We start from the raw sequence: 25509 nt of genomic DNA, 5'->3' as shown, positions 1-25509 counted from the left end.
GAAAACTAACAACCTATCCTTTCATAGGTGTTAGGTATGATGGGAAGGAAGGGAGAAGAGTTGCAACAGTCATTTTTAATGGTGGGCAGGGGCAAGGGGACTTGCCAATCTGTGTCAACATGTCACTAGGACATCTCAACATGCTGTTGTTTATTCTTCTTATGGGTGGCCCTCTTAGAGAAGGTTCAGGCCTATTAAGTATGTGCCTCAGAACAAGAGAATAAAACTGCAGGCAAATACATAGATACCTTCCTCTTTTGTGTTAGGCCCTTACCAGGGCTTTTAAACTCACCCAGAACGATGTGAGTAAATACACTGCATGGATATGCTGAAGATTTGAGGGCGTAGAGGAGGTCTATTTCTTCTAAAGGGGAGAAAGATTAGAATTCTTGCTACTGTTTTCAACTGATCAGCTGAAAGAAGCAGGCATTGCTAGAAGAACTACTAAAGGATAAAGGGAAAGGAGAGATAGCAAATAGACGTTGAAGTCCTCTAAATAATATAATATAGAGGAGGAAGAGAAATTACATCCAGTACCCCGTGGCACGTACATCTGCAGCGAGGGTTTTGTCGCTGTATTGACATACATCACGAAAATGCTGAAATAAAAAAAGTCTTTCGAGTATTCAGAAACTGTAGAGCTGACTCAAGTATGTCTCACATTGTAGGTCCCTTAGATATGGCACTAAAGGATACTTTCACCGTGGAACTACAGCATAGAAAGATGGTTGTACTGGTTTTTTAATTCTACAAAGGTCTGAGGTTTGAAAAACATGCTGCTTACGCTCTCCATTCCTTCTTGTGAATTTGTGGATTTTTCCATGAGTTGGTCTGCAGATTTCTCAATGAGGCTGGAAGGCTAGGTTTCTTTACTTTCTGATGTTGCTTTTCAGAGGACTGGCCCTGGCAGCAGGCTCTTGAGTGGTGGGCCAGTAGGTGTAGGTCAAGAACTGGAAATAAGAAGAAGTTAAAGCTATCACGGCCAAACTGAAGTTCATGGACAACATACATGGCATGACCTGGATTTTCTCATGCATTCAGCTCTTAGCAGTGCACACTTTAATTTCCGATGAATGACAAGATAGTAGCTTCCTCATTCATCCAAGAAAAATGTACCATTGTGACATCATCCATTTTTATCATGTTATTCTCACTCTTCTGATCAGAATATGAATCACTTGAAAGGCTATCCCCAAGTCATGTGTTATGGCAAAGGAAGCACTGCTTCACTTCAACAACCTTGAAAGCTATATGACTCAGCCTATAGGGAAGAGGGGAAGATAATAATTTTTTTTGCAGGTGCTTTTTTTTGGCCTAACCCATACTGCACCCTGCTCTCCAGGGAGATAGCATGCTATTTACAGTGGGGCTGTGGGGTGTGGGGGGCATGCCCTCGTGCACTTAATCCTTCTGTCTTGGGCTCTTCCCTTTGGGGCCATGAGGAGAGGTGCCCTGCTTGCCCTCTGTGCCACCGGCATTATTCAAAGCACCCTCCTTTTGTTCAGTCCTGAGTTGTGAGCTTGCACCGCTTGCCGTTGGAGTGGTGTGGGCAGGATCAAGTGGTCTTCTTTTCTTCAGCCACCCATTACTCATGTACGGTGTTGCAGTGATTACTGGAGAAAGTCTCAGGCTATATGTTCTTCTTACTAGAGCATATGGATGGGTCATTCTTCAGATTTAAGTAGGGCTCTGGCCTTGGAGAGGAGAACGTTCCAAGGTCGCAATAATCTTGGTCGGCCATTGGCCACGCTCCCATTCTATCTCTTTTTTTCTACCCATATCAGTGCTATCTTAAAGTTTTTCAAAGGGTGTCTCGTTTTAAATATTAATCAAATTAAATATTGTCTCTCGTGTTTTCTTTTTTATAACAGGTAAGGTTCTAAACAGAGCTAATTGAAATCCCTTTCTTATATTTTCATATCCATGTTCTCCAGGTTCCTAGTTTTCCAAAGGAGGTGGAAGTGCGGGCAGTAAGTGAGAGTCAATTCATGGCAAAGAGGATTCATGCTGAGAGACTGGGATATAAAATCAGTAAGTTGGATTGTTTTCCACTTTACATTTTATTGGTAAAGTAGCAAAACAGACAGCATTCTAAATTCTGTGCGCACAAATCGCTATGTGGTTGGCCTATTTGGAGTTAGTGATGAACATTTGATTTAACGGTGTAAAGACCATACTCTTAGTTACTACTGGAGTCAAAATAAATGCCGCGACTCGTGAATAGTTGGCCAAACGGTGTGTCGTCCGACAATAATAATGTGGCTCCTCTACATCTCTCTATTGCAAAAAAACCCCGGCAACCTTCATCATTCATATGCTGGCACAGAAAATTATCTGTCTCAGAAAAGAAAATGTTTGCTTTAAATTTGTCTTTTTATTAACAATCAAATAGAAATCCCCCAAACTGTTTTGAAGTATCATTGTTACACATCATAGGCAATATCCTAAGCATCATATTTGCACATCACTACAAATAAAATACATACAATTGTAACAACGTTCTTCTCTTGCATGCAGTCATTCATACTACATACACACCCTCATCTTTAATTTAAAACCATTTGATATGTATCAGGATATATTTACTACACATTTTAATATTTATGATACAATTTATCATTATGTGCTTCTTTAATCTTGTACTTCACACAGTCATAAATCCATATAATCTATAATTCAATACTGGTGTGGCCTGTTTTCAATTTTTTCTCAACATGTGTTTCGGCGTTAAACGCCTTCTTCAGGAATGCCACATCAAGACCTCTATATTATTTTAGTGACCTGCAAACAAAATTAAAATTCTACTGAGCCATATATTGCATCCAATTGTAATACTACATCCATACACTCACTCAGTATAAAGTTGGAACCATCACCTGTCACATGGTTCCATCTTGTGCGGGTGAACATTCATACCATCTCACAGGTCGTCATCAGTAAGTCAGAAGAATCCCCAAGAGTTTGGGTCAGACCCTGTCACCTCATGTGAAAAAAAGTGGAGCCCCTTGCTTTATTCAGGTTGTACACCTATTGGCACCACTGTGTACTTAACTCTATCTGTGTCATATGACCTAGTTCATGTGCTATGTATATACACAAAGCCCTCTACGACCTAGGACCCGAATGCCTCAACACGCGCCTGTCCTTTTACACCCCCACCCGTCAACTATGATCATCCAATCAAGCCCTCGCTGCAATCCCACGCATCCATAGATCCACCATGGGGGGAGGATCCTTCTCCTACTTAGCGGCCAAAACCTGGAATTCTCTCCCTAACCACCTCCTCCTTACACAGAACCACCTCTCCTTCAGAAAACAACTAAAAACTTGGATATTCGATAAGTAAAGTCTCCCTCAAGCGCCTTGAGACCCTCTGGGTGAGTAGTGCGCTATACAAATGTTAAACTTGAACTATATATATATATATATATATATATATATATATATATATATATATATATATATATATATATATATATATATATATATATATGTATATATATATATATATATATATATATATATATATATATATATATATATATATATATATATATATATATATATATATATATATGTATTACCTACTGGCTATCGCCAGTAGGTATATATAGTTAGGATTTTTTCCCTATGGGACTTTTGAAAATTCTATGTCTAATAACTTTGGCGTTTGTGGACGGAATCGGTTGAAATTTTCAGGAAAATGGCACATTTTGTTTCTGAGCAGCCCCTGAAAATTTGGTGGGGTTTCGTCAAGGGGGGGCTGAGAAAAAAGGGGGGTCCCAAAACGCGTTTTTCCCATTCATTTTTCCATAGGGCGGTTGGACTCACTTTTAGCTCGAACGGCTGAATGGATTTGCACGAAACTTGGCAAAATTGTAGGGACTGTTAGCCCGATGTGCCTTTGCTAGGTCTCAATATATGTGCTCCAGTAGTTTTTGAGAAATTAACGTTCAAACCAAGATATATATCTGTAACAGCGCTCTGGGCAGCGATCCGGTCCACTTACTTTTCGCTTATCGGAACTTTGCGCGCAGAAAGCTGATTGGCTCTCCGGTGTCTGTCAACATTCTAAACAGTCCGGAGCGGACGCCATCTTGTCTCTCGGTAGGATCGAGAGAGAAGAAGAGGTGGAAAACGAAGGGGGAATTTAATGAAAGGGGGCAAGGTATCCCCCTCTTGACCCCTAGGAATGTTGTTGGGGTTATTAAAGGGTCCCGTGGGGAAAATAAAAAAAAAATGATTTTTCACGGTAGAAGCGCGGCCGCGAACTGGTAGCGAAACGGGAATTCGCCATTTTGTGCTTCGTAAATTAAATTACTAGTTATAAGTGGGTGCGGGAGACGTATCCTAATCCCCTATGTTTCCTGAGGGTGGGTGAGGAGGCTGATATATGTTGATACATCTCTTCCAGCGGCTGTGCGTGAGCTTTTTTTTTTTTTTTGCTGCGTGACAGTCCGGAGCGGCCGCCATCTTGTCTCTCGGTAGGATCGAGAGAGAAGAAAAGGTGAAAAACTAAGGGGGAATTTAATGAAAGGGGGCAAGGTATCCCCCTCTTGACCCCCTAGGAATGTTGTTGGGGTTATTAAAGGGTCCCGTGGGGAAAATAAAAAAAAAATGATTTTTCACGGTAGAAGCGCTTCACGGGCCGCGAACTGGGCCGCAAACTGGTAGCGAAACGGGAATTCGCCATTTTGTGCTTCGTTAATTAAAGTACTAGGTATAAGGGGGTGCGGGAGACATATCCTAATCCCCTATGTTTCCTGAGGGTGGCTGAGGAGGCTGATATATGTTGATACATCTCTTCCAGCGGCTGCGCCATCTTGCCTTTTTTCGAATGCCACAATTTTGTCGTGCACGGCAGCCATTTTAGATGCCAGGCTGGTTCCAGGCTATCACCTAACCCTGCGGATGTAGTTTATGGCCCCAGCTGTAGAGAATTCAGACATGCCAATCCTCCTGATTCAGGCGTGTGAGTACTGATTTCAGTGCTAGTCTCCCGCCTCCCGATTTCTGCAAGCAAAAACCCGGGGGCATATTACGAACAACTAGCGATAATTTTTGTCTCTAACTTGTTTAGAGACAAAAATTATCGCCGCACATCGGCGATTTTTATCGCAGATAAACCTTGCTATTATCGCAGAAAAGTCAGCGATATTCATGTATTATCGACCTAATGCTCTTAGCCATGTTATCCACCTCCCATTGGATAACATGGCTAAGAACTGCTCAGGGCAGGTGTTAGATTTTGGAGATATTCGCGCTTAGCGCGAATATCTCCAAAAGTTGGTAATAGAAGGTAGCGATGTTAGGGACTGTTTCCAGTCGCTAACATCTTGGCACGCCACTTTGCATGTCATTAGTGATAAGTATCACTGACATGCAAAGCGGGGCCCAAGATGGTCGCTATCTCCTTTTAGCTGTCACTAACTGGTGTTAGCGACAGCTTGATAATAGGGAAATAATTTTATCTCCGCTTTCATGGTTTTTAAAGCCAAAAAAGCGGAGATAAACCCCCTTGATAATATGCCCCACGATTCCTTGGGGGTTTCAGCTGACAGGGCTTGGTATTGTGTTACATGGTAATTTTTCCATGAAACGTCAGAGGGTCGATGCAGGGGTTCTAGAAGAGGTGATAAACCATTTAAGCCTCATGAACAAGCGCATGGTCTTTTAAAGATTTGTGAAGTACTCGGGGCGGCGGTGTGTGTGTGCCCTCTTTCAGGAGCGGGCGGGGGGGCACTGCCAGCAACTTGCCAGGTCAGGTAGTGTTCAACACGTGCATCACCCTTTCTCTGCCTGCTATTGCGCTCCATGCTTCGGAAAGGTAAGAAAAAGAACGTGCATTTGAGTTTGAAATGTCCGATCCTGCAGCAGCACACTTCCAAAGCCCACACATGACAATAACCCGATTCAAGGCCCCATTCACCCGTTTTAAAAAAAATAGATAACACTCCAACAAAGTAAGGTTATAAAACTTTATTAACTACTAACTTTAACAAACGGAACAAAAACTAAAAACATTTAAACATTTCTCAACACAAAAAGCAACAATGGTTAGAAGCTGTCTTTTGTGCGAATAGTCCCAAGGCAGCACAACGTGCAGAGTTCTGGACGGCACCCAGGTGATGTCGCCTGGGTGCCGCACTGGTTTAGGGATCCTACAATGCTGCTCCGAAAATTGGCGTGGGGCGTCCCGGGTGGGGCGGGGGGAGGCCTCGTCAGTAGCGGTCTGTTGTGCGAATAGTCCCAAGGCAGCACAACGTGCAGAGTTCTGGACGGCACCCAGGTGATGTCGCCTGGGTGCCGCACTGGTTTAGGGATCCTACAATGCAGCACAGAAAAACAGCGTGGGGCGTCCCGGGTGGTGCGGGGGGAGGCCTCGTCAGTAGCGGTTTGTGTCCAGTGTCACATGGCTGACACAACATGTACGACAGGCACCCAGGTGATGTCCAGTAAACTGCCGCACTGGTTTTGGTATCCTACAATGCTGCTCCGAAAATTGGCGTGCGGCGGCTCGGGGGGGGGCGTGGGGGAGCCGGCGTGAACGGGCCTCCCCAGGTGGCGGCCATCTAGCTGAGTTGCGCTCGCTCTTGCGGCCACAGCGTCTCGCTCACCATGTTGTTGAGTTGCTCCCACTCTTGCAGTGCAGCGATAGGCGGCTGCCACATGGCTCTTAAAATGGCGCTTGCCTGCTTGCCTACTATATATGGCCTATAACCTATGGTTTTTTCATTGAATATATATATATATATATGTATATATATATATATGTATATATATGTATGTATATATATATATATATATATATTCAATGAAAAAACCATTGGTTTTAGGCCATATATAGTTAGGAATTAGCATTTACAAAACCTTATTTTACTCGCATAAAACCATTGAAATTCCATATATAGTTAGAAGCGCTAACTATATATCGCGCACCCGCAATCCACTGCTGATGATGTCACATATTACATCATTCATGACATGGTCAGTGACATCACTGATGACATCACTGATGACATCTCAAATGACATCACTGATGACATCACTGATCACAACATCCAGTGATTGTATGTGTCTGTAAAGTTTAAATATGTTTCACATATTGAAGAATGAGTGGATGTATAAGTGTCTGGATGAAGAATTTAGTAGGTGCATGACTGACTGTATGAGTGAGTGATTAAATGTGTCTCACTGAGTGCATGGGTTAGTGACTAAACTGTCTTAATTTGTGCATCAGTATGTTTGTTGTTGTGTAAGCTGCTGCATGTGTTGATCAGTAGCTATAAGAGTGGCCATATGGGTTATTGATTGGTTGCCCAAGTATTTGAATGGGAGGCTGAGTGTGTGTGTGGGTGGCTGGGAGGTGCGTGACTCTGTGCATAGATGTGTAAGCAGTTGATTCACTAGGAGTATGAGTTCAAGAGTGCATGTGGAAACAGCTATATGGGCGGTTGACTATGCATGGGTGTGTTGGTGAGTGAATGGATTTCTCATTGCTACATGTGCAAGTAAGTACGTATGTAAAACACAATACATGTGAGAGTTGAGATATATAAATAACTGAACATAAGAGCCAGTGAATGTGTGAGTGGCTGTATCGATCACTGTGAGCTTGTATCAGGGATTATATAAGAGAATAAATATGTGTTATTATATGTTTGAATAAGTAAGATGTGTATAACTTTATAGTTGAGGAAATGGAGGTGTGATTGATTCTTTGCATGACTGACTAGGTGTGTGAGTAACTCCATGGATGACTGACAGTCTGTGAGTGTCTGTTTATACTGAGTGTATGTAAGGTTATATTAGAGTCTGAAGAGGTTCATTGTATTATCACATGAGTGATGTGATCAGTGATGACAAATGAGATGTCATCAGTGATGTCATTTGAGTTGTCATCAGTGATGTCATCAGTGATGTCATTTGAGATGTCATCATTGATATCATTTGAGTTGTCATCAGTGATGTCATTTGAGATGTCATCAGTGATGTCATCAGTGATGTCACTGACCATGTCATGAATGATGTAATATGTGACATCATCAGCAGTGGATTGCGGGCGCGCGATATATAGTTAGCGCTTCTAACTATATATGGAATTTCAATGGTTTTATGCGAGTAAAATAAGGTTTTGTAAATGCTAATTCCTAACTATATATGGCCTAAAACCAATGGTTTTTTCATTGAATTTTCAAGGTTTTGTAAATGCAAATTCCTAACTATATATCCACTATAACCTATGGTTTTTTCTGTGAATTTCATTGGTTTTTTAATAGCAAATATGAAAAGCTTTAAAATGTCAAGTACGTGATAGATAAAAACATTTTCGTATTTATGCACGCTGATGTGCTTTGAACGCTGCACCCCCCCCCCTCCCCTCTTTTGTCTTAGTAGTACTCTCTCTTTGCAGATACTGAAGGGTAGTTAACGCAGGCCTTTACCCCCGTTGTAATCCGTCGTGCCTCCTTGTCTCTCCATTTCATTGATTGTTGTCCAAGCATTTACTGTTTTAGAATTGGTTCTCTTTGGATCATTCTCTATTTACAAACAAGCACAAAGTCGCAATACTCTGTTTAGTCTTTGCAGATAGTGAAAAATCGTGTAAAAAAATAAAAGTAATCGAGCAAAATCAGTAGGCCACTAATTGGATCTCTTTTTGACCTCGCTAAAATAGAAATATTAGGAACAACCCTTCATGAGAAATACGAAAATAGTAAGATGAACTGAGCTCCACACCATGAGGGCTGCAAGACAGCTCGGCTCCATCACCCATCCCGCACAAAATAACGACAAACCCTATGCAAATATTAAAAATATAGACAACACACCAGCAAAGAAACAGGGTAAAACATTTTATTAAAAAACTATTTACATAACGTTGGTTTATAAGATGATGTCAGTAGTGGACCGATGTGTGAATAGATCGAAAACAGCACAAGGCTCCAAGATCCGGATGGCAAGCTCCTGGATGTTGGGTGCCATAGATTAGAGTTCTGAATTTCAGCCTTTTTCAATGCCTGTGCTTTGTTGAATCAAAATGGCGGCTTGACACAAAGCTGACTCAAGCGTTGCTACTGATGCTATGCAGACCAAAACTGGTTTTCAGTTTGTACATTTTTCTAGATTTTTCAATCCAAGTTTGGTTGACTTTGTAGAACGATGGCTTCAGATTTTCAACATACGGTGTGGTGGCGCTGACTGGGAGGGGGCGCTTCGCTCCTGCCCCCTCCCCAAGTAAGATTTTCATACGTGAAAGTACGTTAATGGTTTTGGTCCCTGAGATGCTTCGATGTCACTACCATTCTCAAATAGCATAAGTTCTGGATGTTGGGTGCCATAGTTAAGAGTTCTGAGCAGTGCTTGTAACACTGTCTGAAGCTTATTTCCACCTACTGCAGCTTCACTATTCTCAAAGTAAGTGAGTGTCGTTTGTGGACCTGACTGCATTAGAAAACAATGTGATATGTTACCTTCCTAAACAGCTTGACGGAGGCCCCTGAGGGGCGGTGTGATGGCCATGGACTCGGAGAAGACGCTTGGCTCCGACACCCTCCCCAAGTCTTATAGCACTGGTGTAGCCTGAGATCGCCCCCGACATAGGCGGCCGGCTCCCGGGGTCCGGCGGAACTTTTTGCCTTTTGATGACTCTTCAATTCTGGACCTTGTCCCACAATCCGTTTGACCTGAAGACAAGCTGTAGTGGGGCGCCCCTTTATCGTTTTAGTTGCCATTCCGCCCGCTTTTGCTACACTGTGCCTCTTCCGCCATTCAGCTGTTTACCGCCCGCTCTTGCGACTACAGCGTCTCGCTCACCATGTAGTTGAGATGCGCCCGCTCTTGCGGTGCAGCGATAGGCGGCTGCCACAGGACTCTCAAAATGGCGGCCGGCTCTTCGGTTTTGGGCCTGGTCCACTAAAATGGCCCTGGGACACCTTGGAACTCGGACGCTTGTCTGCTAGGGCTTGGGTCCCATTCTCGAAAAGCGTCCCCTCAGCCGTGAAGATTCTACAAAAGTCTTGGGGGCCTCCGACTCCCGCAGGCTTCTGGTGGGGAGCGGCTGCCATGATTGCTCGTGGAATGGCCACGACGGAGCTACGAGATGGTAGTGGTCTCATGCTGACGCCAGCTTTAGTCTGAAACATCCAGAAACACTATAGACTACCAATTCGATCAGTTCCGGTAGCGCCCCAACATGACCCGGAAGAGAAGAACTTGCCCTCCCCTCTTTGACTGATGGTTCTTGTTGCCTGTCCCCTCTGTTGTCATTTAACAGAACTTTTTGGACTGCTGAAAGGGGTTGTGTTCTGAACGCTGGTTGGTGGAGACATTTAGACTATATTCTTGACCTACGTTGTCGCGTAATGCGTTTTATGACACGCCGCGTTAGCGCACCCGGAAGTGATCCGAGGCGCGGCGCGCGGCGCGCAGCGCGTAACGTAAGCATAACAGGTCATGTGACTTGTTAATAAAACTTTTCATTGGTTCATTTTACTTTTGTTAATTTAATGATGAAAAGCTTGGTCATATGACCTAAAAATTACGCTTTTTATTATTTTCGAACAATATTTTTTTTTCAAACATATGTTATAATATTCCAGGCTAATGTACTTTCCCGGAAAATTTACAACTGTCTTGCAAGTAAATTATATTCCTTTTTCGAGAAAAAGGGCGTTTCTTCCTTCCATGACGGAGCCGTTGAGTAAAAGAGATTCGGCCTGCTGTCTTAGTCGCCGATACGCCTGATTCCTGATTATCAGATTCTTATCGATCACTTTATGTTGCAGACATGAAAAACACAACTGCCCTTGACCATTTATCTTTACTGCGTTCCTACATATTATACCTTTTATCCGTCATGTAATTGGACTGCTTTATTTCACTTGCCTTTTACTGATTCGAAAACAGTCACTAAAAGTAAAAACTTTACAAATGTAAATACTACTACCGTGTTTTGTTTTAAAAACCTTTATTGTGAAAATGTCAGTATACAAATACGGGCCTATAACCACGTGGGCCGGCCACGGAGCAAACTGAAATCGTATATGATGAGGAGACATTTACACTGTAGAAGAACGTAACGAGCGGGCCATTAGGTGACAAGAACAAAGGTGTCTAACAGTTGCGGAATCGGTGGACGTACATTTTGTAATTAAAATACGACAGGGCCACTTACAATAACATTTTCTAGATATACATTTGCGGGCAAGGAGTTACGAGTCCCATTTATACCGGCGCCATTTTGGGCGAGGCCGGGCAGGTCCAAGATATAGTCAAAATGTCTCCACCAACCATCGGCCAGACCAGAACCCCTTTCGGCCCTTTATGCTACAAGATGGTGTCTTCCATTCAGAAAATATTGGTGGCAGCATTTTGAAAGGAAACAGAAACAGCCGTTCTCCTAGTGAGTTTCACATTGTTACATTTAGGAAGAATGTTGAAGAGTAGTATGTGGAAAATCTGAAGCCATTTTTCTACAAACTCTCAATCAGACTTGGATGGAAAAAAAAAACCTGAAGAATGTACAAACTGAAAACCAATTTTTGTCTGTATAGCACCAACAGTAACGCTTGAGTCAGCTTTGTGTCAAGCCGCCATTTTCATTCAATCAATAGCGTCCCCCTGCACACATTCAGGGACCTGGTCGTGTCTTCAGATGAAACGCATTGTAGGAAAAGAAGCAGAAAGGAAAAGGAAAAAAGTTCCGCCGGACCTAGTGAAGCTGCAGCAGGTGCAAATAAGCTTCAGACAGTCTTACAAGCACTGCTCAGAACTCTCAACTGAGGCACTCAACATCCAGGACTTGCCATTCGGATCTTGGCGCCTTGTGCTGGTTCCGACCTATTCACACATCAGTCCACTACTGACATCACCTCATAAGCCAACGGGGCACCCCACGCCGACTTTCGGCGCAGCATTGTAGGATGGCCACACCAGTGCGGCCACTTGCTGGACACCACCTCGGTGCCATCCGGATCTTGGCGCGTTCGAGTCACTGTGCCGGAAGAGTGACCGGAACTCAGCTGAACACGCCGTCTTTCGGCGCAGCATTGTAGGATGGCCACACCAGTACGGCAATTTGCTGGACACCACCTCGGTGCCATCCGGATCTCGGCGCGTTCGAGTCACTGTACCGCAAGAGTGACCGCAACTCAGCTGGACACGCCATCTTTTGGCGCAGCATTGTAGGATGGCCACACCAGTGCGGCAATTTGCTGGACACCACCTCGGTGCCATCCGGATCTCGGCGCGTTCGAGTCACTGTACCGCAACAGTGACCGCAACTCAGCTGGACACGCCGTCTTTCGGCGCAGCATTGTAGGATGGCCACACCAGTGCAGCAACTTGCTCGACACCAACAAGTGCCATCCGGATCTCGGCGCGTTGTGCTGCCTTCGGCCTATTCGCACATCGGTCCGCTACTGACGCCGCCTCACGTGCCAACGGATTTTCTACGCTTTTTGTAGCCCTATGCCGCATAACAGGTCATGTGACTTGTTTATAAAACTTTTCATTGGTTCATTTTACTTTTGGTTTCCTAAAGATGGAAGGCTTGGTCATATGACCTAAAAATAACACTTTTCATTGGTTTAGAACATTTTTTTTTCCCAAACGATGAAAGCCCCACCTTGTTTCTGGATCATTCAGACTGAAGCTGGCGTCAGCATGAGAGCACCACCATCTCGTGGCTCCGTCGTGGTCATTCCGCGAGCAATCATGGCAGCCGCTCCCCACCGGAAGCCTGCGGGAGTCGGGGGCCCCCAAGACTTTTATACAATCTTCACGGCTGAGGGGACGCTTTTCGAGAATGGAGCCCAAGCCCTAGCAGGCAAGCGTCCGAGTTCCAAAGTGTCCCAGGGCCATTTCAGTGGACCAGGCCTAAAACCGAGGAGCTGTCCGCCATTTTAAGAGCCATGTGGCAGCCGCCTATCGCTGCACTGCAAGAGTGGGAGCAACTCAACAACATGGTGAGCGAGACGCTGTGGCCGCAAGAGCGAGCGCAACTCAGCTAGATGGCCGCCACCTGGGGAGGCCCGCTCACGCCGGCTCCCCCACGCCCCCCCCGGGCCGCCGCACGCCAATTTTCGGAGCAGCATTGTAGGATACCAAAACCAGTGCGGCAGTTTACTGGACATCACCTGGGTGCCTGTCGTACATGTTGTGTCAGCCATGTGACACTGGACACAGACCGCTACTGACGAGGCCTCCCCCCGCACCACCCGGGACGCCCCACGCTGTTTTTCTGTGCTGCATTGTAGGATCCCTAAACCAGTGCGGCACCCAGGCGACATCACCTGGGTGCCGTCCAGAACTCTGCACGTTGTGCTGCCTTGGGACTATTCGCACAACAGACCGCTACTGACGAGGCCTCCCCCCGCCCCACCCGCGACGCCCCACGCCAATTTTCGGAGCAGCATTGTAGGATCCCTAAACCAGTGCGGCACCCAGGCGACATCACCTGGGTGCCGTCCAGAACTCTGCACGTTGTGCTGCCTTGGGACTATTCGCACAAAAGACAGCTTCTAACCATTGTTGCTTTTTGTGTTGAGAAATGTTTAAATGTTTTTAGTTTTTGTTCCGTTCGTTAAAGTTAGTAGTTAATAAAGTTTTATAACCTTACTTTGTTGGAGTGTTATCTATTTTTTTAAAAACGGGTGAATGGGGCCTTGAATCGGGTTATTGTCATGTGTGGGCTTTGGAAGTGTGCTGCTGCAGGATCGGACATTTCAAACTCAAATGCACGTTCTTTTTCTTACCTTTCCGAAGCATGGAGCGCAATAGCAGGCAGAGAAAGGGTGATGCACGTGTTGAACACTACCTGACCTGGCAAGTTGCTGGCAGTGCCCCCCCGCCCGCTCCTGAAAGAGGGCACACACACACCGCCGCCCCGAATACTTCACAAATCTTTAAAAGACCATGCGCTTGTTCATGAGGCTTAAATGGTTTATCACCTCTTCTAGAACCCCTGCATCGACCCTCTGACGTTTCATGGAAAAATTACCATGTAACACAATACCAAGCCCTGTCAGCTGAAACCCCCAAGGAATCGTGGGGCATATTATCAAGGGGGTTTATCTCCGCTTTTTTGGCTTTAAAAGCCATGAAAGCGGAGATAAAATTATTTCCCTATTACCAAGCTGTCGCTAACACCAGTTAGTGACAGCTAAAAGGAGATAGCGACCATCTTGGGCCCCGCTTTGCATGTCAGTGATACTTATCACTAATGACATGCAAAGTGGCGTGCCAAGATGTTAGCGACTGGAAACAGTCCCTAACATCGCTACCTTCTATTACCAACTTTTGGAGATATTCGCGCTAAGCGCGAATATCTCCAAAATCTAACACCTGCCCTGAGCAGTTCTTAGCCATGTTATCCAATGGGAGGTGGATAACATGGCTAAGAGCATTAGGTCGATAATACATGAATATCGCTGACTTTTCTGCGATAATAGCAAGGTTTATCTGCGATAAAAATCGCCGATGTGCGGCGATAATTTTTGTCTCTAAACAAGTTAGAGACAAAAATTATCGCTAGTTGTTCGTAATATGCCCCCGGGTTTTTGCTTGCAGAAATCGGGAGGCGGGAGACTAGCACTGAAATCAGTAGTCACACGCCTGAATCAGGAGGATTGGCATGTCTGAATTCTCTACAGCTAGGGCCATAAACTACATCCGCAGGGTTAGGTGATAGCCTGGGACCAGCCTGGCATCTAAAATGGCTGCCGTGCACGACAAAATTGTGGCATTCGAAAAAAGGCAAGATGGCGCAGCCGCTGGTAGAGATGTATCAACATATATCAGCCTCCTCAGCCACCCTCAGGAAACATAGGGGATTAGGATACGTCTCCCGCACCCCCTTATACCTAGTACTTTAATTAACGAAGCACAAAATGGCGAATTCCCGTTTCGCTACCAGTTTGCGGCCCAGTTCGCGGCCCGTGAAGCGCTTCTACCGTGAAAAATCATTTTTTTTTATTTTCCCCACGGGACCCTTTAATAACCCCAACAACATTCCTAGGGGGTCAAGAGGGGGATACCTTGCCCCCTTTCATTAAATTCCCCCTTAGTTTTTCACCTTTTCTTCTCTCTCGATCCTACCGAGAGACAAGATGGCGGCCGCTCCGGACTGTCACGCAGCAAAAAAAAAAAAAAGCTCACGCACAGCCGCTGGAAGAGATGTATCAACATATATCAGCCTCCTCAGCCACCCTCAGGAAACATAGGGGATTAGGATACGTCTCCCGCACCCACTTATAACTAGTAATTTAATTAACGAAGCACAAAATGGCGAATTCCCGTTTCGCTACCAGTTCGCGGCCGCGCTTCTACCGTGAAAAATCATTTTTTTTTTATTTTCCCCACGGGACCCTTTAATAACCCCAACAACATTCCTAGGGGGTCAAGAGGGGGATACCTTGCCCCCTTTCATTAAATTCCCCTTTCGTTTTTCACCTCTTCTTCTCTCTCGATCCTACCGAGAGACAAGATGGCGGCCGCTCCGGACTGTTTAGAATGTTGACAGACACCGGAGAGCCAATCAGCTTTCTGCGCGCAAAGTTCCGTTTCGCGAAAAGTAAGCGGACCGGATCGCTGCCCAGAGCGCTGTTACAGATATATATCTTGATTTGAACGTTAATTTCTCAAAATCCACTGAAGCACATATATTGAGACCTAGCAAAGGCACATCGGGCTAACAGTCCCTACAATTTTGCCAAGTTTCGTGCAAATCCATTCAGCCGTTCGAGCTAAAAGTGAGTCCAACCGCCCTATGGAAAACTCAATGCAAAAAACGCGTTTTGGGACCCCCCTTTTTTCTCAGCCCCCCCTTGACGAAACCCCACCAAATTTTCAGGGGCTGCTCAGAAACAAAATGTGCCATTTTCCTGAAAATTTCAGCCGATTCCGTCCACAAACGCCAAAGTTATTAGACATAGAATTTTCAGAAATCCCATAGGGAATTAATCCTAACTATATATACCTACTGGCGATAGCCAGTAGGTAATATATATATATATATATATATATATATATATATATATATATATATATATATATATATATATATATATATATATATATATATATGTTCATGAAGATGTCCAAATCTAGAAAGTCTAGAATTAAAGGAAGAAAAACCTCAAACTGGAACCAGGGTTTAATAATCCGCTGCATTAATGGAACATTAAAAAACAAAATTAAGCTATCCCCTCATTTGAGGCTCAACAAACCTAGTAAAACCTAAATACAGTAAATGAATGAATTGTGTCTTATACCGCGCTAACTTAGCCCAATGGGCTAAGTTAGCGCGGTAAGTTAGTGCTTTAAATGGTATGGTACTGTTCGGTACTGAGTACTGGCACTTTTTTATTTTGAGAGGGAGAGTACCTGCACTTCTCAAGAGTGATGTAATACGTTTAATTTGAGAGTACCCGCACTTCTCAGAAACAAGCAGGTGCTCTGGTTCAGAGTACCTGCACTTCTATTTTTCCATTTCAAGCACTGCCTAAAAAGATGAATCGTCATACCTGAAATTGCACTCTATGTTGTGTGCCTCTTCAAATGTAACAAATGCTTGTGTGATAGCCATATTTTGAAAGGACTAGGTTTACTACAAATGTAGGGCAAAAATGCACAAAGGGTATTAGTTACATTTTTGCCATAGGATGGTCTACTGTTTTTCTCCAGGAATTTTTACGTCCAGAGATATTTTGATGATATGGCCAGGTTAAGCCTCTAATTTGTTTTTAATTTGCAACATGAAAATTGCCTACTAGTATGGTTGCACATTGGCCCTGACAAGACCTTTTAGCTTTGAAAAAGTCCAAAGGACGAAACACGTTTTGGCTGTATCTGTTGTCTGTATTCTCAAGACTTTGGAATGTTCAAAGAATAAAAGCCATGTTTGAAAGAAATAAAGAAGAATAGTTATGGACCACCCATGCTTATTGATCTCGAAATAATAACATTTGTGTTACTTTTCTTTGACTTATGGACTTCTATTGTGTGCTTGGGTCTTTGTTTTGGCCTGGAGTCTTTGCTCTAGGTAGTTGTGCACCCCAGGTGACAGGGTGGCCAGTACCACAATAGCACCACCAGCACAGATCACTATCGTTTGTACCATTACTATATCCCAGACTCGAGGAAACAGATGTGCAAACTGTTTTCTTGGCAGAGCCACCAATTATTTATGCTGTATGATTTCTTTTGTGTTGTGTGACATTCTTATTTCATTCTTTGGTGCTGTTCAATGCTTTTCACTAAGTTGCCACGCCTTACTGTTAGCAGCCACAGCTACCCAGGGTTGAGCTAAGGTTAAGTGAACAAGCCTGTCTGAATACAAGACGATATTTGTGAGTGTTCTCCACGATAAGGCCTCACAGCCATATCATGTAGTGAACCCACATCCTCACAGTTGCTATCTGAGTAGGGTGTTTTTACGACTCTGACTCTTTACTGGAACTGTGATCCTTAGCAGAAGCTCTTATTCCTCCTGATGGTATACTTATTTGGTTGACAGTGCCAGATTACGCCCTTTGCTGTACTGGCGTAGAATCTGGACAACCCCTGAATTGTCACTGCATACTGAGGGCCTTAAAGATCTATTAAGAGCTGACCGTTTTAAGAAAATTGCATGGTTACAGCAGGTCAGATCCACACTAGTAAACATTGGTATGGTGGCCCTATGGGAGAACCCGAGAACACCCGGTTCCCGTTGAGAGTCCAACTGAAGGAAAGATACTGGGGATGGGTGGATGCCAACATTTTTAGGAATAGTGATTCTTCGACACTGACGGGCCATTTTCTTAGGGTTAAACCAATACAAAAGCTGAAAGCTTATTGGAACGCTATCAAGAAGTCTCAGGATAGGATGCTTCTGTTCCAATTGAGAGTGGGCACTTTACCTGTTAAATCTTTCACTGCAAGGTTGGCGGCAACAGAGGATACTTCTTGCCCCAGTTGCCATGTAATTCCCGGGTCTTTGACCCATTTGTTATTTATGTGCCCTGCCTATACAGCCCCATGGCGCACATGGTTGGCCCCTATTGGTCGAGCCCTGGGTACTCAAAAATATGATGTGGCACTTGGATTAATTCGTACCGAAACATGGTTACCACTTCTCATTGCTGTAGCTGAATTTTTGGGTTGGGCATGGATTATAAGATCTAAAGCTTTTGTGGTACCATGACCAAGGTATATCATCTATTGTATCTCATAATCTCTTTATAAAATGTATATAGTTAAGACCATATGTGAATGCGGCACCCTAATGAATTTAGATTGTCTGTTGTACTTTTATTATGTGAATAGAGGGCTATGTTTGTAAGAGCTGTGCATGAATTTTAACACTGTTGTTTTTATAACCTTTTTTAACGGTTTGTTTTGATACTTGAGGGATATTTTCCATTTTAACAGTCTTTTGTCACTGGATATTCATTATGTATTGGATTTTGCTTTTATGACAGTTTGTCGAATAAACTTTGATGGTGATGATGACTTATTTTCTGTGAACTCTTGTCAGTAGTAGGGAGTAACAGTCCTAAAGTTTGTTGAACAGAGCTTAGATTTATATTAAATTGCATTCAATAGCAGCCTTCTATTTCAAATCGTTAATTACTGTAGAAAATGTTACAGATATCAGTAATTGATCAGACCATTGATAGAAAACAAAAGATGATGGGTTTTCAGCAAATGTATTGTTGTTGGAAAAAGTTGCTTGCTGCATCCATTAGATTGAGTACAGGATATCAATTTACCTGGAGGTATTGCAGGAGGCTGTTGGAGATGTAAAATTGATTTTGTCTATGAAGTAACTTGTATTCTGGAGGAATTCCCCTGTTTGTTTTTCATCAATCATGAAACTGGACTGAACGCATTTTCTGGAGCTACTAAAGAAATTAAAAGCTAGTTACAGCTTAGGAGCAACCAACTGAACAATACCTATGGCAAATATTTATAACTGGAAATTGTATGTGTGGATCATTTTTAAATCCTATTTCTGCAAAAACTGTTTATGAGAGGGAATGACTATTGAATGCATCTAACCCATATTTGTAGCCACAGTTAAACATCAATTATATCTCTTGTTTTTCCAGCACCAAGCAATATCGAACGGTGAACAGCGGTGCCCTATAAAAACAATACTTTATCTACATTTTTAAAACAATTTTGAATAGTAATCATATTAAAGTGTAGGGGAGATCTTAGAAGCCTTAAGTTAGGAACCATCACCCCCTTAGGTGGAGGCGACTCCCAATTCCTTGGAAAACGTTTGAAGTTTATGTCTGCAGAGTTCCTATAATGAGCTGTTCTAACTCTGCGTTCTAGGTACCTGTAAATGCTAAGGGCCAAACCTAATATTTGCTGGTACACTAGCCTATTTCATTGAGGTGACTTGTGCCTTTATTACTAGAGCTGCCTAAGGCCAGAACAAAATGTGATGGCATGCACATCGTGCTACGGCTGCAAGGCGTCCAAGTAAAACTTTTTTTCAGGTCTGGGCGTAGTTTGCAGAGTTTTGCTACGCAGAACTCCACGAAGTTACAAAAAACTCTACGAAGTTCAGCGAGTGGCGGAGTGCAGTGCGAACTGCAGTTTGTGCTGGTATTCCTGCTGCTCGGGTAGAAATTCTACCCGAACGGCAGCTTGTGAACTTACCGTTCGTGACCTCGAGCGGGGAAAAAAACTCTGCTGCACATCGCGAAGCAGAGTTTTCTGCACTCCGCGAGCTCCACGGAGTGCAGAGTGCAGAAAACTCCGCTAAGCCCGTGATCGAAGTGAAGTTCACCACCCAGGCCTACTTTTTGTCCAAAGATAGACCCACACAGTGTTGACTTTATTCGTAATAAGCAAAAGCTGTGCCCGTCATGGACTGTGAGTTTTCTTCCTTCTCATGGGGGCCATTTTGTTTCTCTCTGTGACTGAAATAGTAACCGTGGACTGGGGAGACAGCAGTAGATATGGTTTGGAGAGAGTGGTTCCTTCCATGCCATTTCCACTAGTGAAGGATCTGTCCCATACTTTTCTGAACAGCAGAGAGGGCTGTGACTCCTTTGTCCAATGCACTTCTTACTCCTGACCTCTAAATGAGGCGGAGAAATGACAGGTAAGTGGACAGGACATCTGCCAATATTTCCCAGATGTCTCATTACCACCCACTTTTGAATAGGGCATAGGTATTAAATAGCTTTTTTTTTTAATTACTTGTGAAATCAAGATTCCTTGTTCTTTTGTATGTGTAGACTAGTTTACGCTAAATATTTTTGTAAAGTAGGAACTTACTGCCAAATGGTTTTTAAGCTCAGTAAGTGTACATATTTTATCTGGACTAATCATGTCCATTCTCAATATTTAAATTAATACAAGATTGATTTGTTGAGAATATTGGTTGTTTTTGTATGTTGTTATAATTTAGTGTGGCCTCTTTGTATGTTGTTATAATTTAGTGTGCCCTCTTTCATACTTGATGTGGAATCTAAGTAGCATACATTTTAAAATAGCTTTGTTTCACAGTGTGGCTCACAAGCACACTTGACACCAAGGTACTGATGCAGATGACTTTGACTAATATATCTTGCGCAAAAGGCTTTATTAGTAAAAACCCTAAGTTTTACACCTCTAGAACAGAGGTGTATCTGATTGTGATGGAAACATTTGCAGTAAATCAGAAATAGGTTGACTTTTTAGGAGAGTCACAAACATAGAGGGTGTAACCAAAATGGTAGGTCCCCCTACGCTACAGCTTGGGAGAAGAAAAATGTTGATAGAACGAAAGACAGCATTTCAGAAATTATAGAGACAACCATTTAGCAAGGTTCAACTGAGGAAGGATGCAATTGGACAATAGACAGTTAAGAGAAAGAAATCTGAAAACAATTGGGGTATTGGAGAGACAGGAAAGTTTCTCCACAACTCTGTCAAATCCTTACCCCTAGAACAACCACCTTTAGTACAATTAATCCTGTGCAGCTTTAAGAAAGAATCCTTGTGCAAATCGGTATTACGGATTAAAATGAATGAGAGCTGACCTTGCATTTTATTCAGCTGCAGCATTTGAAAATCCCATTACTTGCAAATACTGCACCTCAGTTTTAGCCAGTAAGTATACCTAATTTTATTACATCATTTTAGTTTTCCTCTAACACAAGTTTTTATTTTTTTGCCAAAAAAGCTCAAAGGAAGATTTGGTCTGACAGCAATATTCTTTTTTTAAGTAACACATTTTTCTGAAAGTTTTAGTCTGGAGTATTCAATTCAATTCAAAGAATCTTTATTCGGTGATTAAAAAACACCATAAAAGCACACACATATAAACATAGTAAAAAATCATTAAACATTTCCAAAATCCTTTGTACAGAGTATTAAGAAGGCATAAAATACAAACAGTGAAGCAGTGTATGACACTTAAAACGGATAAAATTAAAAGCATTTCATTATTCTCCCCTAGTGAGCCTTAAACGGATCGCTACCTTAATAAAATTCATGATACTACACAATGTTAAGGGGTCTGAAGCTTTCTGTAGAAATACTAGTGCCTCCCTAGCGTGAACCAATTTGTTTTTTTTTAAGAGGTTTACAAGAAATCTGCGCCTGGGCATTGAATAAAAGGGGCAGAGTAAAACAAAGTGAAGGGAGTCCTGCGGAGACCTGTTGTCGCAGCCACAGGGCCCCTTCTGTTCAATTGTTGTAGCAAATCCTGCTGGTGATGCCAACATAAATGGGAGAAGGTTCAGTCTGAAACGGCACATCAAGAACCTATCCTGTGCGTTATACATGAGGTACAAGTATGGCTCCATACCCTCCACGCTCTTCGCTAGGTTATGGGCCCTCACTGTCTTTTTACACCCTTCAGCCTCAGCTCTGCATAGGTTTTTCCGCTCTAGAAAAATTTTCCCTACTTGCAACTTATTCTGGGCTACAATTGTTGCAGGGTTAGTAAAGAGGTTCCCAAAGCCTAGTTCCTCTAGGGTGTTCTTCACATAATGGAGCCAGGAAATGCGCATGCATTTGTCCCTCTCTAAACAATACGATAAGATTTCTCTACTGAGTGACGCATCAGGATTGACCCAGATTTTTAACCAGGCTACAATGGGCCTCAGTTTTACCAGGTCTTCTATATATGGCCTCCCTAACTCCCTGTGGGCAATCAATCCAGCAGTACTTTGGGGTACCCTCAGGATTGATTTCAAATATTTGTTTTCTTCCTGTTGGATTCTTGTGGTATTGACAAAGCCCCATACTTCTGCCCCATAAATTACTTTGGAGCATGATACAGAACTGTACAAGTTCATCACCTGTTCCGGGGACCATCTTCCTAGCCTCCTGCCATAGCTAGCTATTGCCCCGTTAGATGCAATCATTTTACCACAACGCTCCTCCACCGAGGAATCAAACTGTAAGGCGCCATCAAATGTTACACCAAGATAGGGAAACGTTTTAACCTCTTCTACAATGTGACTCCCTATTGTGTAAGTGAATTTGGAGGTAGTTTTTTTCCCCGCCAGGAGCACATAGGATTTACCCAAATTAACATAGAGGTCCAGTGCACCCATGAACTTGACGAATCCATCGATCAAGATTTGTAAGCTCCTGGGTGTACGTGCAATCAACACCGCGTCATCTGCGTAAAGCAGAACAGGAACATGACGCGGCCCGACCCTTGGGCAATCTGCCTTTAGACCTAACAGAAACTGCTCCAAATTATTAATGTAAAGGGAAAACAAAAAAAGGGGCAAGAATGCAGCCTTGTCGGACTCCACTCATACAGGGAAAAGAGTTAGTCAGTCCCCCCTCCCTATTGAAACGGACCTTAGCCGTGGTGTCGCTGTGCAATTCCCTCAATATGTTAATTAGGCCACTCTCTATCCCCATACTAAACATCATGCCCCACAATTTCTCCCTATTGACGTGGTCAAATGCCGCTGCCAAATCCATGAAACCCATGTAAATGGATTCATCACTAGCCATGGTATATTTGGCAGTCAGCATGTAAAGGTTCAGGCATTGGTCACTAGTGGACCTCCCTGTCCTAAATCCATATTGAGTGTCCGAGAAGATGTTATTTTCTTCGGTCCACTCGGACAGTCTGTTAAGAATTGCCCTTCCCAAGAGTTTTGCTGACACATCAATCAGGGAAATCGGGCGGTAGCACTTGGGGTCGTCCCTGTTGCCCTTCTTAAAAATCGGCACAATTACCGCTTTGGACCAGGACGGAGGCAGGCCACAGGAAATAGCAGTGTTGATGACCCTTGTCATTAGCGGGGCCCAAAGTTCAGTGCTACTCAAAAACAGATCTGGGGGAATTCCGTCGGGCCCCGGGGCTTTATTTTTAGTCAGACCCTCTATCCCTGCAGTGATCTCCTTGATGGTGAATTCAACCGGTGGAGCCTGAGTTGGAATAGCCGATAACTCTACAGTAGTGCCAGGCTCATGGTTATACAGACTCCTATAGTGGGTGACCCACTGTTCTGGGAGGATATTAGCCCCTATCTCCGGGGTGTCTTTTTCCTGGAAAGTTGGGTTATTAATAATTTTCCAGAAACCCGCTAGATCCTTTCTTTCCCCTGCTTCTCTTAAATCTGCCCACGCCTCTGCCTGCAAGACAAGTTTCCTCCTCTTAATCTCTTTTTTATAATTTTCTCTGCACGCCTTAACTTTATGGGGGACCCTTGGTTTAGATTTAAGACAGCTTTTCAACTCCCTCAGGGCTTTGGAGCAATCTTTATCGAACCATCGAGGATTCCCGTGGTTCTTTAAGGGCACACTAGTCCTTAGTAGACCGTCGATCAGATTAGAAATCTGATCGAATGCATCCAGTAGCCTCAATCAGTGAACTTCTGTGTCTAAACAGTCATTGATGGCAAGTTTGCCGGCGTCCACCAGGTCCTTATAAAACTTTCCCCCGTCAATTTTGGACCACTTTAATCTCCTGCCTTGATCTGTTGCCCTCTCAGTGATTGTGCGTTGGACTCTATTTCTTGAGCCCACCCTGTACAACAACTCCAAGACAAGAGGGTTATGGTCACTGAAACCACTCCATTCAATCCCTGCACTAATTATCTTATTTATCAGAGATCTTGAGACCAGGATATAGTCTATGAAGGATGAGCATCCTCTGCCCTTAAATGTGGGTGGGAGTGTACCATCCGCCTGCGTCCCCATCAGGTTAATAGTATGCTCAAGATCATACTTGAGCCGGAGCGTACTGAAAGCTAGCCCTGTCGGTGTATGGGAAAAGTGCGGCCCCTTCTCCATGGGGCATTGGGACCAGTCTGTATTTATTTGAACCAGTGCCGGGCACAGATGGCAATTATAGTCTCCCATAACCAACAGTGCATGTGGCTGCCCCTTTTTTTGGCCCGTTGTTTCCTGACCCAACCTGTGATCCAATTCAGCGGCAAGAGGGGTGTGGGTTCCCGCTGTCTCATTGTTGTAGATATTAAAGGCTACAAATCTAAGCCCCTTCCCGGAGAACCTAACTGCCTGAATCCTATGGGAGTTCCAGTCTAGGCAAGAGCAACTGCCCGGAAGGCCCAGGTCTATGTAAATAGATAATCCTCCCATGGCTCTCCCTGACCTTGATTTTTGGGCAGGTACAAAGAAACACTTATACCCTTGCAAGTGGAAGTTATTCTCCGATGCCCAAGTCTCCTGCAGACAGATTACATGGAATTTCCTAACATAGTCGAGCCACTCTTTGTTATTAAATTTTCCAGCCAGACCAGCTATATTCCATGAGATAATTCTCAATGCCTCGCCCCCTTGCTCCACTCCCCCATGGTGCCCCCTTTGTAACTCACACCCTGACTTTTCCGTGTCCGGCCCATGTCCCCCTCCTATACATGCAGTATCTACAGCCCTAGGTTCATCCAGCGCAGGCGTCTTACCCCAACTCGATGGCATTTGCTTTGCTGCAGGACTGTGCTCCTCCAACTCTTCTTTCGAGACCCCTTTACCCCCTTCTCCCTGAGCACAATTATCCATTTGTCAATCTACCCCCTCTAGGCCATCCAGACAATGGAACCGGTTAAATGTATGAAGAGGTGGCTCTGGGCGGCTGAATACTGGCCTGGGGTTAAATTCGTGACGATCGCCCCTCCGACCAACCCTTTCCCAGTTATCATAGGTTCGAAGCGTATGTGCAGGGGCAGGGATAGGGGGAAAGAAGAAAGACACATGAAGGGTTTGAATGGTTGACACCTGCGATCTATTCTTTCCCTGGCATATGTGAGAGACAGTTCCAGCGTCCCTGAAGCTCACCAATATGCAATCCCCTATAATGGATTTGCGTGTTCTCCCCACCCATGGAACCCTTCTGACCATTATAATTTCGTTATTTAGATGTACTGGTAAGGGTCTGTTCAAGTTTAGCCACTTAATTACCCTGCTTTTTAGGGCACAAAAATCCTCAGCTTCACCCACCTCTAGCGGGGGAATGCCCGCCATGACTACAGTAAAGTCATTTGCCTCTGGTGGTAAGTTAGGTCTACGTGGCCTGGGGGGAAGCTTCAT

At 43.9% G+C, this 25509-nt stretch overlaps 1 protein-coding gene across 1 annotated transcript in view; it reads left to right on the top strand.

The window, feature by feature from the left end:
* The window catches only part of XYLB (xylulokinase), an 894017-nt gene that overhangs the window by 390017 nt on the left and 478491 nt on the right, over nt 1-25509 (top strand). Inside the window, exon 15 of the mRNA XM_086941458.1 lies at nt 1935-2031. Within this exon, the coding sequence (XP_086797584.1) occupies nt 1935-2031 (97 nt within the window). The remainder of the gene's footprint in view (nt 1-1934; nt 2032-25509) is intronic.

This window comes from Lissotriton vulgaris, chromosome 10 (genome assembly GCF_964263255.1).
Source record: "Lissotriton vulgaris chromosome 10, aLisVul1.2, whole genome shotgun sequence".
Taxonomy (NCBI): Eukaryota; Metazoa; Chordata; class Amphibia; order Caudata; family Salamandridae; genus Lissotriton; species Lissotriton vulgaris.
This window is presented reverse-complemented; position numbering and strand designations above follow the sequence as displayed.